The following is a 24,736-nucleotide window of genomic DNA, read 5'->3' as shown; positions in this document are numbered from 1 at the left end:
CAAGTACGCAGACAATTTAAAACAAAAACAGTTAGATCATGACCAACAGTGCCCCAAAACCGTTGGTAGAAGGCTGGGGTCATGCCATCTAGACCCGGTGCCTTATCTGGGGCCATATCGAAAAGAGCAAGCTTAACTTCTTCTGATCTGAAAGGCCGTAGTAATTGTATATTCATGTCCTCCGTCACCCGGCGCGGCACACCTTGGATAGTGTCAGAATGAGAAGCTGTAGACGTGAAGATGGTATTGAAATAGTGCATGATTTTCGTCGTCATACCAGAGCCATCAACCCATGTATTATGGGCATTCCTCAAACGGACCAAGTGATTACCCCGCTTCCGAGCTGTCGCCAATTTGTGGAAGAATTTTGTGTTATTGTTCCCACATTTCAGCCATAACTGTTTTGATCTTTGGCACCAAAACACCCCCTCCTGCGCCATTAAAGTCCCCAGCTATTTCTCCAAGTCAATGTACCTTGCCACCGATTCCTCATCCCTACGTTCACGAATCTGCTCCAATTTACGTCGAATAGCACCAATTTTGGTAGCAAACCTGCGGAAGTGTTCGCTACCCCACCGCGACAATGTCCGTCCACACTCCGATACCCGCAACTGAAAGGCCTTGCCGGCGGACCGCCTCCAAGTACTTTCAACCACAACACGACATCCTTCATCTAACGACCAGGTTGCTTCAAACTTGAACTGTTTGCGATTCCCACGTACAGGAACCCCCTCTAGATCGAGAAAAATGGCGTTATGATCATATTCGAACATGAGGCAATTTATGACCACAACGTCCTCATAAATGTCACACCAGCTCATTGTTGCGACTGCGCGGTCTAGGCGCTCCTCAACCCAGGCATTCGTACCTCGACCCCATTCCCAGGTGAAACGGTTCCCCACCATGCCCAAATCCAATAGACCACAATCCTGCAAAGTTTCACTGAACCCCTGAATAAGAGAATTAGGGTGTGAATTTAAACCCCTTTTCTCTGATTGACAAGTAATATCGTTGAAATCCCCCACTACAACCCAAGGAAGATTAGAGAACCCTTTGAGCTGTAGTAAGAGATCCCAAGATTATTGTCGTTGAGATCGATCCGGAAAACCAAAGAAGCCTGTATTAATCACCAATGAGGTTTCCCCGGTAATGAGACCAACATATCAATATGATTATTCGAAAACCCCAACAACGAAGTTGCGTCCTTATCCCTCCATAGGAAGGCCAAACCACCCCTCAAACCCACTCTATCTACATTAATCAAACCTTCAAACCCAAACGAACTCGCACCCTTTCTAACTTCTCCAACACTGCCTTAGTCTCCATTAAGAAAACAAACATGGGTTTCTGTCTGGACACAATGCCCACTAGCTCCTAAACTGCCCGGGGGTTACCCAGACCCCGACAGTTCCAACTTAGAGAACTCATTGGGAATGGCGGGGCTGGTTCTCCAGGCCCGCCAGAATCAAGTTTTTTTTGGATTTCCGACATCACAACATCCTTACCCACTGCCACCTCATGAACTGGAGATACCTCCCTTCGGCGTTTCAAGTCACCATGCAACTCTCCTTCCTGGTCAATCACTGCCAACGCCGTATGGGCTTCGATAGCACCTTCCTCCCAAGACATCGTTTCTGGTTTTGGAAACTCGGTTAGAAGCCATCGGGCCCCAACCGCCTGCGCTTGTCTACGAGGACCCGCACGCAAAGAAGGCCCGTAAGGGTATGCATGCGCATGTATATCCTCATCATACACTCGCTTGCAAAACTTATCCGAGTGCCCTAATACACCACAACAGAAACAGAATGTACTTAGTCGCTCGTACTTGAATGTTATCCATTGGGGCGTCTCATCCCAACGCGTAAGCCGCATCCGCTGTTTCAGAGGTGCGTGCACACCTACAGCCACACGAACCCGGTAGTAGCTACACCAGTTGCCTCCAAAGTTGTTCAGATCGACCGCAACGAAGGTACCCACGTACACCCCTTATCTTGCCAAGGAACTCCGTCGACGCATAAATGGCCGGTAATCCATGAATTTGGACCCAGAAAGTGACTGAGTCCAGAGCTACCTCCTCTGGTGACACACCCGCCGGAAGCTATTTACACACAAGCGTCTGGTTCTCGAACGACCAAGGGTCGTCGTCCAACACCCGTTGCATATCTTTGGGATGGGGAAACTGGAACAGGAATAGATTGTCCTCCAAAGGGGTCACACGCATACCTTTGACCGGGCGTCAAACAGAGGCCTGGACTTGTTGCATGTGGTCAAACTTGATAGGGCCATCAGTGAGGAAGCGCCCTAACAGTTCCCAGCGCTCAACACTGATGTTCAATTCCAACGGCACCGCCAGTCCGCCGTCATCGTCCCCCGTCACATCGGCTACGTCCATCTCCACCGTATTTCCAGCAACAAAGCACGAAAAGAGGGTGAGAGTGAAAGACGGGAAAGAACAACGAGAAAAGCGACTTAATAACAACCGCCCTAGATGACTAGGGAGAAAAACTCTCCACGGAGAACCGAGAGAGAGGGCCCTGATGCTAAATTACTATTTTTAAACTTGTTAAGATACACGTTTAGTTTCATGTTTTTGTTTTAGTTGTCTGCTAACCCTGTTTGTTTTTAACTCACTTCAACTAATATGCTTGTGATTCACATTATTTGATAAGATATAAATTAAATATGAGCACTAATTAGGAGTAAATTTGACAATTTTTCGTTGTAAGTAACATATATAATTAGCTCTTATTATCATATGTACAGTTAACATAAAGTTTTGTTTAATGCAAATCCTTTTAAATTATATATATATATATATATATATATATATATATATATATATATATATATATATATATATATATATATAATGTGATTCACATTATATATATATATATATATATATATATATATATATATATATATATATATACTGCCAAGCATAGTGTTGTTAATGACTAGAGATGACAATTTAACCCGTCCCGACGGAAAAATCGATCCTCGCCCCGACGGGAGTGAGTTCAGGATTTTTTTCGGAGAACGGGGGCGGGGATAGAAAAATTTCCCAATTCCCCGACCCCGTCCATAATCCTCGATCCCCACCCCGTTCCCGAATCCCCATTATATAAACTTATAATATATAATATATGTATAATATAAAAACATAATAAGTCTCAATCAAAGTTATATCGTTCATTTATGTCCATATTTTTAATGCTAATCATTTTGTTTTAGAGTTGTATTATATAATTTTTTGGACAAAAATACTCCTACCGTTATAATTTCCGTTATCTTTTCTGTTATTGTTACCATGCACATGCATCCACCATATATTTTCTTATATTCTTTAATGATTTTTGTAAATATTATATATTGGATTATTATAATAAATAAATTTGATTTCATATAATTTTAATTAGTATGGATTTATTAGTTATTTTAAAAAATATAAATATTCTTTCAAAAGGATGAACCCCAACCCTAAGGGCCCCCCACACCCCGACCCGACAAAAAAAAAATATAAATATTGGGCATATGGTTTTGCGCATTAAAACACTAGTATTAATAATATATATATATATATATATATATATATATATATATATATATATATATATATATATATATATATATATATATATATATATATATATATATATATATATTGAAAGGTTCCGGTGCGGTTGAATGCTTCCCGTGCGGTTGTGCGGTTGATTAATGTGCGTGAGTTTTGTACTTATTAGGAATATAGCGGAATAATGCGGAAGTGAAGAATCAAAAATTGAGAATTATAGAAGTTATATAATAGGGAAAATATAAAATGACAAAATATAATTACTAAAATGGGAAAGTATAAAATATATATATATTAATCTCTTAAAAAGAGAAAACAAAGATATATATATATATATATATATATATATATATATATATATATATATATATATATATATATATATATGCTACGTGAGGGACAAAGAAAGAAGAAGAATGAATTCAAATGTTGAATTGATGTGATTTACAAAGCAACTGGACTAAACTATTTATACAATGCAAATGAGAGAGATATGCGGCATTAAGGAGAGAGGCAGCTATTTCGGCGACAACGTGCAAGAGAAAAAACCCATGCATGCAACGTGGACAGCAGCCTGTGGAAGACTAATTCTTCATGGATTTTGAGCCACACATTTATGTCCTAACAGTCTCCACCTTGGATCAAATCCACTTTGGGAATTAACAACTAGAACGGCCCGACTAAACTCAAGCACGGCTTGAACTTAGCAATAGGAAGAACCTCATAATAGCAGGATGGATCACCATCAACTTCCTGTGTGACTGAAAGAGCATAAGCAACCAAATTGGTTTCATAATCACTAGCATACCTAGCATGTTTTTTAATTGTCCTCCTAGGACGATCCATAGAAATGGAATACTCTCGCTGTGGCTCGACGAGAGGTGCGGTGCTAGTAAATGCATCAGACATCGATGAGGATACTGCTATTGAACCTGTCACAGTACTATCACACAAAACGTACAAGCTTCCGGAATGGGAAGCTTTCATGATAACAAGAGAACCTTTTATAACCTTCAAAACTCCACCTTCAGCTACGTACTTGCACCCCAGAGATTCCAAGGTGCCCAAGGATATCAGATTGCGTTTCAAATCAGGAACATACCGAACATTGGCAAGAGTCCTGACAACGTTATCATGAGTTTTAATCTGAACACTTCCAATTCCAGTAACCTTTCATTGGATATCATTACCCAACAAGACAACTCCACCATCAACCGGTTCCAGAGAGATAAACCAATATTTGTGGGGACACATGTGGAATGTACAACCAGAGTCCAAAATCCACTCGGTTTCACTTCGTTTCTCACCAGAGCTAACAGATAACAACACATCACCATCTGAATCACTTTCAACAACACTAGCTTCAGCGGACTTCTTTTCTCTCTCTTGCTTGTTTTTCAGCTTGAAGCATTCAGTCACATCATGACTATGCTTCTTGTAGTACTTACATGATTTGTTGGACTTGGATCTAGATTTTTTATTGCTACTCTCTGTTTCAAGTGAATGACCCCTTACAGTCAAGCCTTCACCTTTGTCCTCAGAGTTAATTTCAAAGTCAAACTTTTCTTTGGACAATAGGTTTGACTTAACAATGTCGAAAGTAAGGGTGTCACTACTATTACCATACAGCATAATTTCTTTGAAATGCTTGTATGATTTAGGGAGAGAGACAAGCAATAAAACAGCACGATCCTCATCGTCAATTATGACATCAATATTTTCCAAGTCCAATAAAATAGAATTGAATTCATCCAAGTGAGATTTAATAGAAGTACCTTCCGTCAGACGGATTGTGTACAGACGCTCCTTCAAACGCAGCGTGTTCGCCAGAGTTTTGGCCATGTAAAGCGTATCCAGCTTGGACCATAAATCTGACGCACTCGTCTCACTTACTACCTCACGTAGAACCTCTTTAGACAGGCACAAAAGGATGGTTGAACGTGCCTTGTCATCCAAATCTTCCCAAGTTTCATCTGTCATTGTAGCTGGTTTCTTCTTCTTCCCAGCTAGCGCTTTCTTCAAACCATTCTGGGTTAGAACGGCTTCCATTTGAACCTTCCAGATAGAAAAGCTAATTTCCCCATCGAACTTCTCGATATCGAACTTAGTAACAGTCGACATCTTTGAAAATAATTCTCAATTAAACCGCTCTGATACCACTTGTTAGGAATATAGCGGAATAATGCGGAAGCGAAGAATCGAAAATTGAGAATTATAGAAGTTAAATAATAGGAAAAATATAATTACTAAAATGGGAAAGTATAATATATATATATATATATATATATATATATATATATATATATATATATATATATATATATATATATATGATACGTGAGGGACAAAGAAAGAAGAAGAATGAATTCAAATGTTGAATTGATGTGATTTACAAAGCAACTGGACTAAACTATTTATACAATGCAAATGAGAGAGATATGCGGCATTAAGGAGAGAGGCAGCTATTTCGGCGACAACGTGCAAGAGAAAAAAGCCATGCATGCGACGTGGACAGCAACCTGTGGAAGACTAATTCTTCATGGATTTTGAGCCACACATTTATGTCCTAACAGTACTCAATGTGCGTGAGTCTTGTGCTTAATGTGTCTGAGATTTGTACTTAATTAATGTGCGTGAGTGTGTAATGTTAATGTGCGTGAGTCTTGTACGTAAGGTGTGTGAGTGTTGTGCCTAACGTGTGTGAGTTTTGTGTTTAATGTGTGTGAGTGTGTACTTAATGTGAGTTGTTGTATGAGTTGTTGTTGAAACTAAAGTGCATGAGTTTTGTGCTTAAGGTGTGTGAGTCTTGTGCTTAAGTTGTGTGTGTAAATTCATATATATTCTGTTTATGGAAAGAATAATTAGGTCATTAATAAATATATTATTTTCGTGTGATATTATTAACAATTTCCTCCGAAATTATAGATGTATATGTTGATATTAATAATAATATCAATAACAATATATATCAATAATAATAATTTATATATGGATTATAAATTAGGTAGTAGTGTAATAATTAAATAATTAAATATAGTAATAATTAAGGATTTGCTAAACCCACTATTCTGTTAAACTCAAAGTTGTCACCTACAAACGTATTTCTTCTTTTGTAGTCTCCTTTTTACACTGATTCTCAATGGCAGCTGAACTTCACTCTGAGATTGTTGGTAATCAACTTCGTGTAGGACTACAGTGGAATAACATCAGGTTTAGAGTGTTTCGTGTCATTCGTCTTCCAGGGACAATAGGTTCTCAAACCATTAAATCTATAGAGTGTGTAGTACATGATGTAGAGGTTTTTTTTTTTTTTTTTTTACTGTAATATTAATCTTTATATTTTGTATTTCTAAAAAATTTTAGTTGATGCATATGTTTTTTTTTTAATAATTTCAGAGAACTTTTATACATATGCATATTCCACGATTGTATGTTCAAAAGTGGTTCAACAAATTTAAAGAAGGCAAAGTTTATCGAATCAATAGATTTGGGGTGGTTTATAATTAATGAGTATAGAAACAAAACTTCTAATCTCAGGCATATGTTGATGTTTTGTGATAGAACTTCTGTAGGAGTATTGAAAGATGTAGATTTCCCAACACATGTTTATGACAGAGAAGATTATGATTTTGCTGAAGATGTGGTCTATTGCTTACTTACATTGTTTTGTTTATATATATATATATATATATATATATATATATATATATATATATATATATATATATATATATATATATATATATATATATATATATATATATATATATATATATATATATATATATATAACTTTATTGACGTATTTCAATTTTTCTAACTTTCACGTTTCTCTGGATGAAGAGGTGCCTGAACCTCCGGTTGGAAATTTAGATAATGAGGATTGAAATAATGAGGATTCTGCTTAAAGAAGAATAACGACGAATATGTCAACAATTTATGTTTGTTATGTTATTTGTTATTATTTTTACTCCTACAATTTATTTAGTATGAAATTTCTATTCCGTCGATATATAAAATGGAATATTCCTAACATATTTCATACATATTCTGTGCAAGAGATATAGAAAATTATGTATTACTATAATAATTAAATTAACTATGGTAATTACCGTGTACAGATTATTAATTTTTAAGCCGTGTAATTCAAACTAATTACTCAATTGAATAAAATCAATTTTAACATGTTACCATACATATTACGTATTCGTTTTTGGTAATTAATTAATTAGTTTATAAAATTTATTTTGTGTGTATAAAATGGAATATTCCTAACATATTTCATACATATTCCGTGCAAGAGATATAGAAAATTATGTATTACTATAATAATTAAATTAAATATGCTAATTACCGTGTACAAATTATTAATTTTTAAGTCGTGTAATTCAAACTAATTACTCAATTGAATAAAATCAATTTTAACGTGTTACCATACATATTACGTATTTGTTTATGGTAATTAATTAATTAGTTTATAAAATTTATTCTATGTAAAGTTTAGTTGACTAAAATTTAATTAATTATAGAAATTATATATTCATAACCGTATGTATATAATTACTCTATATATACATTTCATAAATATTCTGTGTTTCACTAATTAGTTATGGAAAGAAAGAATATTATAAAATTAAATTAATTATAGAAATTATATATATTCATAATCGTGTGTGTATAATTATACTCTATATATATTTCATAAATATTTTGTGTGTGACTAATTAGTTATGGAAACACAGAATATTAAAGTAATTAATTAATTAATTATAGCAAAACTTAGAGACATTTTCGTAATATCTAAATTTAATTAATTATAGTAATTATCTATTAATTATATATTATTCATATCCGTCGATCTATAAAATGAAATATTCCTAACATATTTCATACATATTCCGTGCAAGAGATATAGAAAATTATGTATTACTATAATAATAATAATAAAATTAAATATGGTAATTACCGTGTACAGATTATTAATTTTTAAGCCGTGTAATTCAAAATAATTACTCAATTGACTAAAATCAATTTTAACGCGTTACCATACATATTATGTATTCGTTTATGGTAATTAATTAATTAATTAGTTTATAAAATTTATTCTGTGCGAAGTTTAGTTGACTAAAATTTAATTAATTATATAAATTATATATTCAAATCCGTGTGTATATAATTACTCTATATATATTTCATAAATATTCTGTGTTTGACTAATTAGTTATGGAAAGAAAGAATATTATAAAATTAAATTAATTATAGAAATTATATATTCATAATTGTGTGTATATAATTATACTCTATATATATTTCATAAATATTCCATGTGTGACTAATTTTTTGAATGCTACTGGCTCTATTACAATGTAGTATATGTTCATATACAATAAAGCCTCCACTGAGGCTCTAACTCACAATCTTCCAAATGAAAGTCCAACCCGGGTACCATTAAACCACATAGTCTTGGAAAGACGAAATATTGAGGTAATTAATTAATTAATTAGTTTATAATATATAGATTATTAAATATGGTAATCACCGTGTATAGATTTTTACTAATTTGCAATTTCAAATCCTCCTAAGAATCAGGTTTACCGTGTATTAAAAATCGGTGTAAATTCTTCCCTTTATTCAATAATATTATTCTGATTCTGATTTCTTCCCTTACTTTCTTACTAAACCGTGTACATTGTTATATATATATATATATATATATATATATATATATATATATATGCTACATCTTTTGGTCAGAGTTTCTTATCAAATCAGTACACAAACACAATACTCAATACTATGTTTTCTTCATCTACCTACATATAAAATCAATACACAATACTGCATCGTACGGTTGAATTCCCATGTATTCTAATCAGCTTTCTGCATCTGATCTCTCTCTTAGAACTACAAAAACATCTATATACATTAGGTTAATGTGGTTCTATATTTCTAAAGAATATCAGTGCACGCCATTGAACCACCAAACTTTGGAATGCTTATTCCATGATTATAAGGTATGTATTGAATTTATAATTTATTTACACCATAATTTTCTCTTTTATTCAATATCTATTTATCAATTGTAATTAATCAATGCTTCCCGTAGGGAATATGCATACATCTACAAATTCCAAAAGAATATGTGGACAAATTTGCTACTGTTTTGATCGAAGGGAAAGTGTATGTCATTCAGAATTTCATTGTGCACACAGCTCGCTTGAGGTTTAAGACGTGCTAGCACAAATTCATTATGAGAGCAAATAGTGACACAATGATTAAAATCTCGGATCAAGATGATTCAATTTTTCCTAAAAACATGTTTAAATTTAAGGACTTTGGGTCCTTGAAGGCTCCAGGAGGTGTTGATTGTAACGAATTAATTGGTAAGATCATTGCAATAACTTTTATACATATTGTTATTTTTATTACTCTTTCATATTAGTCTATGTCATTTCTTTTTTCAATATTTCGATTATATTTGTTTCCACAGATTTGATTGGCCGTGTAGTTTCGATTTATGAGCTTAATGTTATTCAAGTTAATAAAAAACCTCAAAGGTTGATTGATTTCGTCATTGAGGATTGTAGGTATGTATTTTTGTATAATTGTTATGTCTTCTTTATTTGTAGAAATAAATATATACCCTTTATTACGAAATCAATTTCTGTTAATTCAGAGAAAGTCGATTGAGGGTAACTCTGTGGGACGAGCATGTGGATTCGGTGTTGTCGTTCTATGATGTTGTTTTAACAGATCCATTGATTGTTATACTACAACTATGTAGAGAAAGGGTGACTGATGGTGAGTAATAACACAACGGTAGATTTTTTTTTTTGTCAAATATACTTATTTAAAACTGTTTTTTATATTAGATGGTGAGGTCAAGATTTCCAGTTCCTATACGGCAACTAAGATTTTGTTCAATTACGAATGCCTTGAGTTTTTCAGTTTTAAGGAAAGGTATTGACACATTTCACTTTTGTAACGCCATATAATATGTAACCGATAACATCTTCAACGATTACAACATATTTGTTTTAAATAGTTTTCCTAGGTTCTTTACTCCGATCCTATGCGGAGTATAAGTTCAAGTTCTAGACTCATTGGAAGCGGTTCTGTTGGAGCTATGTCAATTCAGAATATCACAGTTAGTTCTTTAAAGGATATTCATGACGAAAAGAAGGTCATAATCATTTATACTAAATATTTAAATGATTCCTTTTAACGTTCAACATATGATTAGACGTGTTTGAAATAAAATTTGTAGGTTGGACAATTTTGGGTATTTGGAGAAATTCGTGATATTCAGCAGGATTGGTATTTCACTTCATGTAGGAATAAGAACTGTGGGAAGAAACTTCAACAAAGTGAGGACAAAATGTATTGTAAGCCATGTAACAAAAAGTGGCCAGATGGAATCATAAAATATAAATTGGTGATTGATATCCTTGATGATGATCAAGATAGTGAACTAATACTTTGGGATAATGTGTGTACGCCTCTACTAGGAGTCACTGCTAGCGAGTTGAAGGTGAAATATTCTAAGGTTAGTGAAATCACCACTTTGTTTTTTTACAATGGTAATAATTTTACCAGTTTTATAATTTCTACTTTAATGTTTATTTGATTCACATAGGAGGGTTGTATGCCCAATGAGATTCAAGAATTGATTGGAAAGAGAATGAAATTCAAGATAGTCACATGATAGGAACAATTCAATTATAGAGGAAATGTTGTTTTTACTGTTCTAGGAGTGGAAAATGATGAGAGAGTATGTACTTCAGTCAATAAAGGAGAACAAGGAAGTGTGGTTAAGGAAGCTTGCTGATGAAAAAGAGTTCAATGAAAATTTTGAACAAGTTTGTACTATCTTAACATATTTTTATACAGTGTTTTAAATGTTTTTAATGCTAATGTTTTTAATTGTTTTCCAACCAGGGGATTGAACCACTGCAAGCTATATCATTATCTAATCCAAAATTAATCTCTCTTGATGAAAGCACTCCTGAGCAGCAGTCTTTGAAGAGAATAAATATCGATTGTTCATCATTTTCAAAGACTTTAAAGAAGCCTAAGACTTTAAATATGGTTAATGATTATGGACTCTCATCAACCATATCTGCGGTAACATTTCAATGAAAGGATACACCATTCATGAGTTGGGGCTATTAATAAAAGGTATTTATTAGTGCACTATTAAAGTAATGCTTTTACTTAGCAAACAAAACTGCATATGAGAAGCACAATTAAAGGAAAATATGCATGTCAAATCAAGATAGTTGGGACTACAAATCAAAGGTATTTACTACTCACCATTGAAATTATGCAGACTATTTGACTTCCAAAACTCATTCTGGCTCTGTTGAAAAATAAAATCATTTATGAAAGATAACATGAAGGTAAAACAAATAATAGTCACTTTTCAAGTTTGAGGTAGAGATGTAACCAAAAGGTTATGAGTAATGTTGTGTAGAGTGCATTCAAAAATTCAAATCAAACAAATTACTTTACTAATGTAAGATAAGCAATTTGTACCTCATCATGAAAATGCAAGTCCTCAGGAAAGAAGGATGAAGATGAGAGCAAACCATTACAGAAGGGTGGTGAATCTCAGTACATGAAAGTAACTCCTATTCTTTGTAATATCTGAACTAATCGAGTTGAAATTACAGGCGAAAGCCTTAATTGTGACCGTAAATAACTGCCTGCCTGCAACTAACTTCAATGCAGGCTTCAGATGCAACGATTCAGCAGTGGTCACAGGGGAGGAAACGAAATATTTGGTCATTACTTTCGACCTTACAATTAGTAATTCTTTCTCCACTTTGACATTTGGATCGATATCATTCGAACATAACTGTAATCAGCTCTGATTTGCACAAAAAAAAAAAAAAAAAAAAAAAAAAAAGGTTATTTGGCCCAAGAGCGGATGGAAGCCCGTGCCTCTGGTGGACTTGATAGAAGGAAGTGCAGTGAAGAGAGCATACCAGAAAGCCATGCAGTATTTGCACCCTATAAGCTCCAACAAAAAGGAGTCGCTTCTCATCAAAAATACATTGCAGAGAAAGTCTTTGACATTCTACAGGTAAGCACAACATAACATATATCATATCACCACCGTAGTAGTCCCTTTTTGCTGTACATCTGCAATACATACATACATACATACGTTATTTCAACCAGGAAGCATGGGATCATTTCAATTCGCTTGGTGGGATCTGATCAGAATTAAGAAGCGAAGTAAATATCACCCTCCCAGCAAGTAAGCACACAAAAACTGGAATAGTGAAATCTCATATATATATATATATATATATATATATATATATATATATATATATATATATATTGCCATGTTACAGTGGTAGATACACTTCAATTCAAACAACAACACAGAAATCCCTCTTTTTCTTCTTCTTTTTTCCTTGTAAAAATTTTATGTTTTATCGACGTGTGTGTTGATGAGTTCTTTTGAGGTTACACAATACATGATACCTATGCCATTTCAAGACAATCTTTATTGACAAAATCTCTGGTGGTCTGGAAGCCATTACATATGAATATAGATTTAGCAGATCAGAAAAGAATTGAATATCTGCAGGCCATTATTAAACACCAACTGAAACCAAGAAATTAAGGTCTCCAAGGCAATAAAGTAACACATTTAAGTAGCTGTTCTTATTCACAACACAGCTGGCAAATGCCCAGTAAGTTGACTTCCCTTCCCTTCATTATAATGTAGCACCAAACCACATATGTATCCCTCCATTAATAAACTATCCCTTAACAATTTTTTACTTTCTATCTTCCTCAAAAAAAAAAAAAAAAAAAAAGGTTACGAGTTTGAATCCCATTGAAAAATAACATCAGAGTTGAGTTAATGTTTTCAAAGAGCTGCAATAAGAATGAAGAAACACAAGAATGAAGTACTGATGAGTTTCATTATTAGCCTTCCAAGTTTTGATCTTATCTAAATTTCAGGTTGAACTTTCAACAAAACTGGTGCACAATCCAATCATATATAGCAAATAAGTTTTCAATAAACACCTAAATCAGGCTCCTTCAGTTCCTTTTATTTTTTGGAATATTAAAAGAAAAAAAATTCCCTAAAATTCCAAAAGTAACAAGACCAATGATTGTAGGAGCCACTATTAATTCTTCATACCTCTGGGGGAATTGTAAGGTATTGAGGCTCATGAAGAACTTGAGATTACAGAGCTTAGCTTCAAATGAAGATAGACAGACGGTTGATTGGTTCTCAAGATGGACTGCAGACATCGGAGATGAGATTATAGGGTTTGTAAACAATGGTTTGTTTGAGATCGATATTCCACCAAAGTTTATGGAATGCTAGAAGAGTCGCACCTAGAAGGACGAGCGATCCTCTCACCGAGTTTAGATGTTGTTGATCAAATTAATCAGTATATGTGTGACATGAACACTGCAGAAGGCCAGACGTATTTAAGCTGTGACTCTTTGTGTAAGGCAGAATCAGATGGTGATAATCTCTCACAAGTACATACTCCTGAATTTTTAAATAGCTTGAGATTGTATGGACTTCCTAAATCATTCATTAACAATAAAGGTTGGTGCACCTGTTATGTTACTGCGGAACATAGACCACTCTCTTGGTCTTTGTAACGGTACGGCCTCATCATTACAAGATTGGTGGATCATATTGTCGAAGCAAGAATAATTAATGGAACGCAGCAAGGAACCAAAGTTCTTATACCACGAATGTCTCTCACCCCTTCTGATACGAGATTGTCATTCAAGTTCCAGCGTAAATAATTCCCGTTGATGCTAGCATATGCAGTGACTATCAACAAAAACTAGGGTCGAACACTAACTCAGGTTGGCTTATTGTTGAAAAAACCAGTCTATAATTACGGTTAATTGTACGTGGTTTTTTCCCGAGTCACTCATCCTGATGGCCTTAAGGTTTTAGCTCTAGACGAGGATGGACAAACTTCTGTTACTACTACTAATGTCGTCTACAAAGAGGTTTTCAACAATCTGTAATTCCATACAGTTATATTATCTATTCTGTGTGCACCAATATAATAAAATTGTTACATATCTACATATTACATATATATTATGTTACAAAAATTTCTATAATTAAATTACTACACATAAAGATAGTGAGACCAATTAATTCAATTTCGAAACATTCATACAAACCTTAATTCAACGTCAAAATTTACACTATCTAATATGAAGCAAATTATAATTCATATATTATAACAAATATATTTCGTGCATCGCATGGGTGCAAATACTAGTAAAATTTTAAAGGGATAAGGATCAAATAAGCCCTCAAAGTATAACCAAAAGAGCAATTAGACCCTCAATCTATAAAAAGCTCCAATTGAACCCTTTAACTTGTCATATTAGTGCAATTAAACCATTTTACCTGTAACCTTCAGGTTAATGCTGACATAGCAGCTACGTGGACTTAAAAAAAAAAAAAAAAAAAAAAAAAAAAAAAAACCTACCTATAACAACGTGTAATCCTCTTGTTCTGGCCTTACCGCCGACTTCACGTGCACCGGGCTGTTCCGCCGTAGCTCTCGTGTTTGCGCTACAAGTGACGCTATTCCCGGACGTCAGGATTTGCATCGGCGTGACCAACCATCATGCTACCGGCGACACTAGTAGCACCTTCGGTTTCATGAAGGCCTGGGAATCTTCTCTAGTCTCGGCGACAAGAAAACATCTTCTGTGTCGTTACAACCTGAATTTCTGTCGTCATACGACAAAGCATTGATCAGAGATCCGAATGGACTGGAAGCACTGTTCTGGGACAACATGAAAAACATCAAAACACCGACGACCGGACAAAGAATCATTCCCCTAGCCGACGAGGACCATTGTGAACCGCCGTAAGCATCGCCACTTATAATGAAACAATGAGGAGAGAGAGAACTCAACTCACCGTCGCCTTGAAGGAAAACCACAATCACCAGTCGGCCCTCCGCGAAATCGAAGCCTTGCAGACCCTCCAGAACTGCCCAAACGTTGTCGTAATGCACGAGTTCTTTGGAGCGAGGACGACGACTCTGTGCTGGTCCTGGAGTTCCTCCCTACTGACAACATGAAAAACACCAAAATTGAGGACACACACGTCCATTGTCTTCCATTAATAACCAACTAGGTTTGAGTCACGTTCATTCTTACCTGGGACGACATCCAAAGGCTCAAGAATCACATCCTCGTGCACCGACCGGAAATGGACAACATCGACGATGAAGAAGACGGAAAATTTGGGATTAGGGATTAGTTTAGGGTTTTATTTATTTATTTTACTTATTTAGTTTTAATAATAATATATATTAAATATATTTTAAATGTAGTCCACATCATTATAGGTAATTTCTTTTCAAATCCACGTGACTGCTATATCAACATTAACATGAAGGTTACAGGTAAAATAGGTAAATTGTATTAATATAACAAGTTAAAAGGTTTAATTAAAACATTTTATATATTGAAGGTCCAATTACTTTTTTTTGTTATACTTTAAGGACCTATTTAACCCTTATCTCAATTTTAAAATTTTTTATATATTGAAGGTCCAATTACTTTTTTTTTGTTATACTTTAACGGCCTATTTGACCCTTATCTCAATTTTAAAATTAAAATTGACTTAAGAAGTTAACTTTAGGTCCCTATCAGTATCAGACTGCCGAACCCGCCCTCCTCTCCTCTCTCATTCTACTCCGTGAGGCGACTACCGACCCCGCCCTCCTCTCCTCTGCCGTCGCCAACGACGCCAAGTCGCTCGCTCGCCGTCTGCTCACCTGCTCGTCGATCGTTGCTGGTCGTGTGCGGTGTGCCAGGTCCGTCTGTTTGTCTCTGGCTGGTCGACCGTCCACAGTCCACTACTCCGTCTGTAGGTAATCTTCTGGATCTGGTCGTCTGCCTTACTACGTAGGTCGTTTGATAGTTTCTTCTAGTAGTTAATCTTCAGTATGTAATCTTCTAATTAGTTTAATTAGTTTCTTCTGTAGTTAATCTTCTAATAATCTGTGTTTCTTCTGTAGTTAATCTTCTAATAATCTGTGTTTCTTCTGTAGTTAATCTTCTAATAATCTGTAGTTCATCTGTAGGTAATCTGTAGTTAATCTTTTAATTAGTTTCTTCTGTAGGTAATTAGAAGATTAATTTGTAAGTAATTTCATTAATCTTCTAATAATCTGTAGTTAATCTTCTTCACTTTCTCTCTTGCGAGACCCACAAAAACCAACATATTGCAGGAAGCCCCCACTTCTTCAATAATGTGTTTTGTTTATAATTTTAATGCATGGTTTTATATTCATGATCAGGAGCTATGTTTTTTTTTTTAATTTTTTGCATAATAGGTTGCTGGAAGCAATTGTGTGAGTGCGAATGATGGCACATCAATTAAAAGGTCTCTTTTTGATTAATTTTCATCAACTCAGAGTTCAAAGAAAGGAAGAATGTGTTTTCAAGCTTGAAAAAGTGAGAAAAACAGTAATTCCTGTATGTTGGAAATTTTTTTGATGAGTAATTCCTGTATGGAATACTTTATTTTTTCATTATGCATTTTGATGGGTAATTCTTGGATGTTTTTCCATAATAGGTTGCTGGAAGCAATTTTTTGAGTGGGAATGAGAGCACATCAATTAAAAGGTCTCTTCTTGATGAATTTTCATCAACTCAGAGTTCAAAGAACGCTAGAATGTGTTGTCAATCTTGAAAAAGTGACAGAAAAACAGTAATGTTATTGGTGGGAATTTGTCAAAATTTGTGGATGAGTAATTCCTGGATGGTATAATTTTGTTTTTCAATTATCTACAATCATCCATTATCAATGTAGATAGGGATGGCAACAGGGCGGGGGCAAGGAATGGGGTCCCCGTCCCCGAAATGTTTCCACATTCCCCGTCCCCGACCCGAAACCCGAACTCACATATATATATGTAAAGTATGTTTAGGGTTCCGTCTTTCATATCAGATCTTTCTCATTCATTGTTTCCGCCGCTCACCCCTCTCAAATTTTCACTCTCTCTCTCAGAGCTTTTCTACCATTCTCACCCCACAAAATCTCTCCATCTCTCAACCACTCAACCCCGCCTCCGTTCCGCCTCTCTACGGCTCTGCCTCTCACTCTTCTCGCAGTTTCCCAACCTCTCCGTGACTTCTTCTCCGGCTCTGTCATCTCGTCTCTCGAGTCTCTCCTACACCTTCGTCAAATCGTTGCTCAACCTGGTGAGTCTCCTCTAACCTCTCACTTTTAGAGTTTCAGAGACTCATAATTTCGAACTTTCTCGCTTGAGCTTTGAGTTGCCTCTCTCTTCTCAATCACTCATTATCTCTCAACTCTTTACTCAGGAAACCCTAGATCTCTTCCAAGGCTTCGACTTGTGACCGTTGTCCGCCGGTATGCTACTCAATGGCTCGTCAAATCGTCAAATCCTCCAGCTTAGAAAATTTAATGGGTAACAACAGTAACATTTGATTTCATTACCTTTTTTTATTCTTCGATTTTTTGCTGAATAATTCTATAGTTTTTTTTTTTTGTATTTAAAAATTAGATCTTCATATATTGTGGAGTTTATTTTATTTTATTTTCAGAAAAGTTATTTTTAACATTTTTTTTTTGAAAATTTGTTACTTCTTTAGTTATATATTTATTATAAAAAATTTGAGCAAAATTATAAAAACTCTGTTACATTTTTTTTTTCCAGAATATTTAATACCGTAGTTTAGCCCCTTTAGTTTTTTTTTTTTTTTTTTCTAAATATGTTCTTATATAGGAGCTAAACAGTGTGTTTGTGTGCAAAATTTGAAAGGATGAATCTTTCATCCTATATGCTATAGCTACTTGCCTACTTACATTTCAAAGGAGATAAGGTAGTAAGTATTTGAAGTTTAATTTGTTATGAAGTTATTTGTATTACTGTATATTTGTGTGTGTGTGTGTATGTGGGAGAGAGAGAGAGTTTTTGAAATTATGTTAACTCTGAATCCTATATGAATGCATGTAAAATGCTTCCTGAGTGGTATTGTAATTTTGGTGTTTATTTCTTTGTAAAATTCAGGGAGTTCATCAAATTTTGGTGTTTATTTCTTCAAGTACTGTAAGTTTAATTGAATAAACAACTTTTAGGAAGGTCCAATGGTACCCGGGTTGGACTTCCATTAGGAAGGTTGTGAGTTCAAGCCTCAATGGAGGCGTTACAATGTAATAGAGCTAGTATTCAAAATTATTATACTTTGAACTTATTAACTACAGAAATTATTATACTTGAAAGTTGAAACAAGCAACATTAACTAGGAAGTGGCAGAAGATTAACTACAGATTATTAGAAGATTAATGAAATTACTTACAAATTAATCTTCTAATTACCTACAGAAGAAACTAATTAAAAGATTAACTACAGATTACCTACAGATGAACTACAGATTATTAGAAGATTAACTACAGAAGAAACACAGATTATTAGAAGATTAACTACAGAAGAAACACAGATTATTAGAAGATTAACTACAGAAGAAACTAATTAAACTAATTAGAAGATTACATACTGAAGATTAACTACTAGAAGAAACTATCAAACGACCTACGTAGTAAGGCAGACGACCAGATCCAGAAGATTACCTACAGACGGAGTAGTGGACTGTGGACGGTCGACCAGCCAGAGACAAACAGACGGACCTGGCACACCGCACACGACCAGCAACGATCGACGAGCAGGTGAGCAGACGGCGAGCGAGCGACTTGGCGTCGTTGGCGACGGCAGAGGAGAGGAGGGCGGGGTCGGTAGTCGCCTCACGGAGTAGAATGAGAGAGGAGAGGAGGGCGGGTTCGGCAGTCTGATACTGATAGGGACCTAAAGTTAACTTCTTAAGTCAATTTTAATTTTAAAATTGAGATAAGGGTCAAATAGGCCGTTAAAGTATAACAAAAAAAAAGTAATTGGACCTTCAATATATAAAAAATTTTAAAATTGAGATAAGGGTTAAATAGGTCCTTAAAGTATAACAAAAAAAAGTAATTGGACCTTCAATATATAAAATGTTTTAATTAAACCTTTTAACTTGTTATATTAATACAATTTACCTATTTTACCTGTAACCTTCATGTTAATGTTGATATAGCAGTCACGTGGATTTGAAAAGAAATTACCTATAATGATGTGGACTACAATTAAAATATATTTAATATATATTATTATTAAAACTAAATAAGTAAAATAAATAAATAAAACCCTAAACTAATCCCTAATCCCAAATTTTCCGTCTTCTTCATCGTCGATGTTGTCCATTTCCGGTCGGTGCACGAGGATGTGATTCTTGAGCCTTTGGATGTCGTCCCAGGTAAGAATGAACGTGACTCAAACCTAGTTGGTTATTAATGGAAGACAATGGACGTGTGTGTCCTCAATTTTGGTGTTTTTCATGTTGTCAGTAGGGAGGAACTCCAGGACCAGCACAGAGTCGTCGTCCTCGCTCCAAAGAACTCGTGCATTACGACAACGTTTGGGCAGTTCTGGAGGGTCTGCAAGGCTTCGATTTCGCGGAGGGCCGACTGGTGATTGTGGTTTTCCTTCAAGGCGACGGTGAGTTGAGTTCTCTCTCTCCTCATTGTTTCATTATAAGTGGCGATGCTTACGGCGGTTCACAATGGTCCTCGTCGGCTAGGGGAATGATTCTTTGTCCGGTCGTCGGTGTTTTGATGTTTTTCATGTTGTCCCAGAACAGTGCTTCCAGTCCATTCGGATCGCACTTGCTGGATTTCATAAATTAAATTTTTACATATTTCATACAAAATTAAATTGTATCGTACTCGCTGGACTCTGTTGTTAGTGTTTGAAAATTAATTCGGGAGTCTAGACAGTTTGTTATTAGGTTTGAAAATTTTTAAATTTTCTTTAATTGTTCATTAATATTTTTATGAAAATTTTTGAGAAATAACCCAAGGAGTTATTGTGTATGAGAAAATTAGTCCTGGAGTTTCAAGTATTGCTCTATAGAATTTTTAATTATTATTATTAATTGTGGAATAATTTGTTAATCATGGAGTCACAAGTATTGCACAATAGAATGCTCTAAGTCAATCGGACAATCTCTTTCAGACATATCAAAGTGCTAGGTGGTTATTTATGTACTTACTAATAAAGCTACTAGTATATCTTTTGGCATTTAAATTATAAATATCTCCTTGCATAAACTTAACTTCTTTAAGCTTTTTAAACACTCAATTTGATAGTTAAATGCTGAGTCCAGCTAAGTATTGGTGATTGGTGAATAAGTTTTGAAATAGCATTGTTTAGGAGCTTTGCAATTCCATTTGATAATCAGGGAGCAAAAGTGGTGAAGGAATTTGTATTATTTGGCGAAATGGGTTCTTGCTGGTATCAACAGCTCTTGCTGTCAAAGATGATGTGTATATCATACCAATTTTACAACTAATTGTCTTGATTGATTGAATTTTTCCTGTTTGGAATTGCAAACCGTTGAATTACTTGAAGAAGGAATTGGTATCCGGCCCGTTTTGATAAAACTAAAATTTTTAATTCATTTGTTGTCACATTCATAAAAATCTCTCTCTCAATTGCTTAAGTTATGTGAAATTACGCAGTTTTAGATTATCTAAACATTGACTGATCAGCCTAGATGTCAACCTCTTTAGTCTTTCATTCCTCCCATATTTCTGATTTCTTAAATTATGATTTTTTTTTTCTTTATTTAAATGATTTTTACTTTGTAGGATTACCAAGCCTCTTGTTTCTAGGCGTGCCAAGTTTTATTCAAGAAACGAGACTATTGCAGAGGCAATACTGATAATTTAACAACATAGACCCACCCACTTTAGAGCTTCAACAAATCATTAGACAATCAGGGATGCTGTTTAGAATTTGAGAGCATTGATACTTCATATCACCCTTCACCAGTTGTCCAGATTACAAATTCCATTCAGCTGTCAGGTGAAATTCGTGTGAAAGGCATTGCAGCGGCAACCAAGAGATGGGCAAGAAAGAACTTAAAGCAGGAGGCAGTGGCAGTGTGACCTTGGGGTCAATTACACCACGACAAAAGCCGAAGGGGAATAAACAGAGTCACATTAATGCCAAGTCGATGCTGAAACTGGAGCATATGAAGAATCTCGCAGTTTGGGCTAGTGGTGAAGCGTCCATACCCTCATTGGGCGCCTTTTTTGGCAATCGTTTAGCTGCATCCTCTGAGGCATTGGGATTGCCTCCTGAGCCGTCTTTGTTCTCTTGCCAAAGGTTTCGTCTTGTTTACCCCCTTATTTCAAATAGTTTTCATTTTTTAACCTTCTTTAAATCTATATTCATCTGCAATAATCTTGTTTGCTAAATTTTTTTGGTTTGAACAAAAAAGTTTAGTGTGATCCCTTTATTTAGTTCTAATCTTGGAGTAGCACTATTTTTTTTTTCTTGTTTACAATATTTCTCGTGAAGAGCTTATCATATAGCCTTCTATTGGGTGCCCTTTAGTTTTACTGAAGGCTTCTGGTATAATTGTTAATATCATGATGAGTAGAGAAATTTTTGGTGATTTTGATTGTTTGTTACTACTTACTGATCCAAATGTTCCATTCAAATATTTCTTTATTTTGCTATTACTATGATACCTTTTGATTCCAAAACTTCTATACTTGTTTCACGACTTAAAGGCTGAAAAAGATTTGTTTATGTGCAATCTTCCCCAGATGTGAATCTGTTCTTCAACCAGGCTATAACTGTACTGTTCGAGTTGAGAAGAATAATGCAAAGGCACGACGCAGGAACAAGAAACCCAGAAACAGCCCACAGAATTATGTTGTCTATAATTGCCAGTTTTGTTCGCATCGAAATCTAAAGAGAGGAACTCCTAGAGGCTATTTGAAGCAGATATGCCCACCAAAGGACAGACCATCTACAAAAGTAAAACATCCTAAAACCTCAACTACCAAGTCTTCTGAACCAATGACATGCCCACCAAAGGACAAACCATCTACAAAAGTCGAGCATCCTAAATCCTCAACTACCAAGTCTTCTGAACCAATGACAGTCGCAGCAAGTAACAATAAGGACAGCAAAATAGATATAGTGACTTCACCGGAGATTGTCCAGGGTGATCATATTGCGCTGCCAGCAGACGAGCCTTCAACTCCATCACTGAGAATGGACATTTCCTTGTTGGACTCGAAGAGAAAGAGAAGGAATAAGTCAGGATTAAAGAAACCTGTTGAATCTGAAAGTATTTCGACTGCCACGGATATCGATCAAGACGATCAAGCCATTTGCACATCTAACAAGAGAAAGAGAAAATCTTGGGTTACTTTGAAGGAAATGGCTGAGAGCAGTGGGCAGGATAAAAGCACACAGTTCTCAAATATATCAGTCCCATTTTTTCTGTAAGCTGGGCAACTGATTCATCATATTTTTTCATTCATATAACATTTGCTGGTTATAATGGCAGCAAAGAAATTACTGAATATAATATTTTTATTTTTTGCTTGCATTGTCTAAAAACACACTTCTATGGGGTGTTATCTTGGGCTAATGAAATATTCCTTTTATTTGTTTGTGTTTATTTTTGGGTCTTTTATTTTTGTATTCAAATGCAAAAATGATGGTGCTGCTATTAAGAAATAAACATAAACATGTTTATTATTTTATTTTATTTTTGAAAATAAAAGGTTAATTCATAGGTAGATATGTTTACAATACAGATTGTTAGAATGGTAATGCATTCTTTACAATTAGATATAGAAACAAATTTCCTAGCAATGTTATAGAAAATTTGGATCGCACACTGTTTTACAAATTTGAAGCCAAAGTTGTTAGATGAACTCAGTGCTTCTTCACAGATCTGTAGAGTCTCTGAAGCCTTTGAAGAACGATTGGAGATGATCTGAGATTTAACACATATTCCTAAAACAGCCAGATGATGGAGTCTACTAATGGCACCACCGGCTCAACCTTCCATTAGAGCGTTAGCCGGCAGCACCAAGTCGCCGGACCAGGCTTTTAATTCGTGGGAGCAGACGAAAAAGGGAGAGAAAGCAGTTGAATTTTCAGTTTCAGGGGATAGGATTATTAGTAGCCCAAGATATAATGATTGATTCATGATGGGGAGATCGAGGGAGGAAAATATATCGTGATTAGGAGTTTATTTTAAATATATTCATTTATGTTTGTTTAAAAAGATTTAAATTAAAAAGAAACTATTAAAAAAATCACGAGACAATTCTCGTGAATTGAGTTTTGCAAGTAGTTAGTATGGTCAATAATAATTGTATTGCGTGATGGTTTGAGATTTTTAATGCGCAAAATTGGTTGAACTTATTGGCTGTTTGGTTCACGGAATAGATTTGGAATGACATAGCATTTTCAGTAATGGACCTATTCCTCTGTTTGGTAACCACTTATATTCCCAGGAACAATGTTCTTGGGAATGGATCATTCCCTCTGATGGGGGAATAGCTATTATTGACACATTGGTATTAACCTATTCCTGAGTTCTCAGGAATATGTTTTTTATTATATTTTCTTTTTTACCATTGACCACTCCCAGGCCGCCATGGACGTTCTCCATAACTCTGTTTCGCCAGTACATAATCTCCCAATCTCCGTTGCAAGCCTCTGCCCATGCCGGAGACTACTTCGACTGCTGAGTAGCGCCTATGATAATAATATTCATTTCAAACAAAATTAACACTATAGTAATGAACATTCATTGCAATTGTATTTCAGTATATTGCAGTTGTTGATCTCAGTATAAAAAATTCCATATAAAGAACAAGAAATGTAAAAACACCATGACCACAAAAGTTTGGGTTCCAGGTCTGTCAAATACTCAACATTGCATTGTTCATTGTTGCTTGTCTATGAGTTATCTAAATGCATACCCCGCACTTAATAATTATTAAGTACTCTATAATATAATACAAAAGATAGAGATATGTACATTAAGTATTAACTTACATTTTTAGTTAGGATTTGGTATGTAAACACACAGACCATCAAATAAATTTGGAATAAGGTTCAAATTGGCCACTAAACATAACCTGAAAGTGCAATTAAGCCACTGAACGAAAAAAAAAAAAAAAGTGCAATTAAATCACTGAACACCCCAAATGTGTACAATTTCACCTGATAACAGGTTATCATCAATTTCAAC

The 24,736-nt window shown here is 34.9% G+C and overlaps 3 protein-coding genes and 1 long non-coding RNA gene across 7 annotated transcripts; 3 read left to right on the top strand and 1 right to left on the bottom strand.

Moving 5' to 3' along the window:
- Window positions 1-9,890: 9,890 nt before the first annotated feature.
- LOC109166641 lies at window positions 9,891-11,713 on the top strand. The gene is made up of 8 exons (XM_019315533.1): window positions 9,891-9,957; window positions 10,065-10,161; window positions 10,251-10,375; window positions 10,447-10,534; window positions 10,673-10,757; window positions 10,842-11,120; window positions 11,326-11,433; window positions 11,513-11,713. Exons 1-8 carry the CDS (start codon window positions 9,891-9,893, stop codon window positions 11,711-11,713), a joined length of 1,050 nt encoding a protein of 349 aa, XP_019171078.1.
- Window positions 11,714-12,340: 627 nt separating this feature from the next.
- On the top strand, window positions 12,341-12,869 carry LOC109166701. The gene is made up of 3 exons (XR_002051710.1): window positions 12,341-12,382; window positions 12,484-12,659; window positions 12,758-12,869. It is a non-coding gene; the product is annotated as an uncharacterized LOC109166701 (long non-coding RNA).
- Window positions 12,870-15,160: 2,291 nt separating this feature from the next.
- Window positions 15,161-16,783, bottom strand: LOC109166700. 2 transcript variants are annotated; one of them, XR_002051709.1, is made up of 2 exons: window positions 15,755-16,783; window positions 15,161-15,663 (listed from the first exon to the last, which is right to left on the bottom strand). XR_002051709.1 is itself a non-coding variant. In XM_019315596.1 (2 exons), the coding sequence occupies exons 1-2, from the start codon at window positions 15,764-15,766 to the stop codon at window positions 15,247-15,249; spliced, it is 426 nt and encodes a 141-aa protein (XP_019171141.1). In that variant the 5' UTR covers window positions 15,767-16,783; the 3' UTR covers window positions 15,161-15,246. The 2 variants fall into 2 exon arrangements, 1 of the variants encoding a protein (XP_019171141.1); XM_019315596.1 differs by having other exon boundaries at window positions 15,161-15,660.
- Window positions 16,784-17,526: 743 nt separating this feature from the next.
- Window positions 17,527-23,146, top strand: LOC109166698. Of its 3 annotated transcripts, none has more exons than XM_019315593.1 (6): window positions 17,527-17,809; window positions 17,933-18,039; window positions 18,643-19,921; window positions 20,016-20,163; window positions 21,315-21,834; window positions 22,281-23,146. In XM_019315593.1, exons 5-6 carry the CDS (start codon window positions 21,572-21,574, stop codon window positions 22,969-22,971), a joined length of 954 nt encoding a protein of 317 aa, XP_019171138.1. In that variant the 5' UTR covers window positions 17,527-17,809; window positions 17,933-18,039; window positions 18,643-19,921; window positions 20,016-20,163; window positions 21,315-21,571; the 3' UTR covers window positions 22,972-23,146. The 3 variants fall into 3 exon arrangements, with proteins under 3 accessions (XP_019171138.1, XP_019171137.1, XP_019171139.1); XM_019315592.1 differs by having other exon boundaries at window positions 20,013-20,163; XM_019315594.1 differs by lacking the exons at window positions 18,643-19,921; window positions 20,016-20,163.
- Window positions 23,147-24,736: the final 1,590 nt, after the last annotated feature.

Source organism: Ipomoea nil, unplaced genomic scaffold (assembly GCF_001879475.1).
Source record: "Ipomoea nil cultivar Tokyo-kokei standard unplaced genomic scaffold, Asagao_1.1 scaffold3104, whole genome shotgun sequence".
NCBI classification, from domain to species: Eukaryota; Viridiplantae; Streptophyta; class Magnoliopsida; order Solanales; family Convolvulaceae; genus Ipomoea; species Ipomoea nil.
This window is presented reverse-complemented; position numbering and strand designations above follow the sequence as displayed.

Excerpts from the sequence above, each read along its gene's own strand:
- LOC109166698 (XM_019315594.1), top strand. The coding sequence starts at position 21,572 with ATGGGCAAGAAAGAACTTAAAGCAGGAGGCAGTGGCAGTGTGACCTTG. Across the intron at positions 21,835-22,280 it reads TCTTTGTTCTCTTGCCAAAG|ATGTGAATCTGTTCTTCAAC; the intron begins GTTTCGTCTTGT and ends AATCTTCCCCAG.
- LOC109166641 (XM_019315533.1), top strand. The coding sequence starts at position 9,891 with ATGTTTAAATTTAAGGACTTTGGGTCCTTGAAGGCTCCAGGAGGTGTT. Across the intron at positions 10,758-10,841 it reads ATATTCATGACGAAAAGAAG|GTTGGACAATTTTGGGTATT; the intron begins GTCATAATCATT and ends TAAAATTTGTAG. Across the intron at positions 11,434-11,512 it reads TCAATGAAAATTTTGAACAA|GGGATTGAACCACTGCAAGC; the intron begins GTTTGTACTATC and ends TTTTCCAACCAG.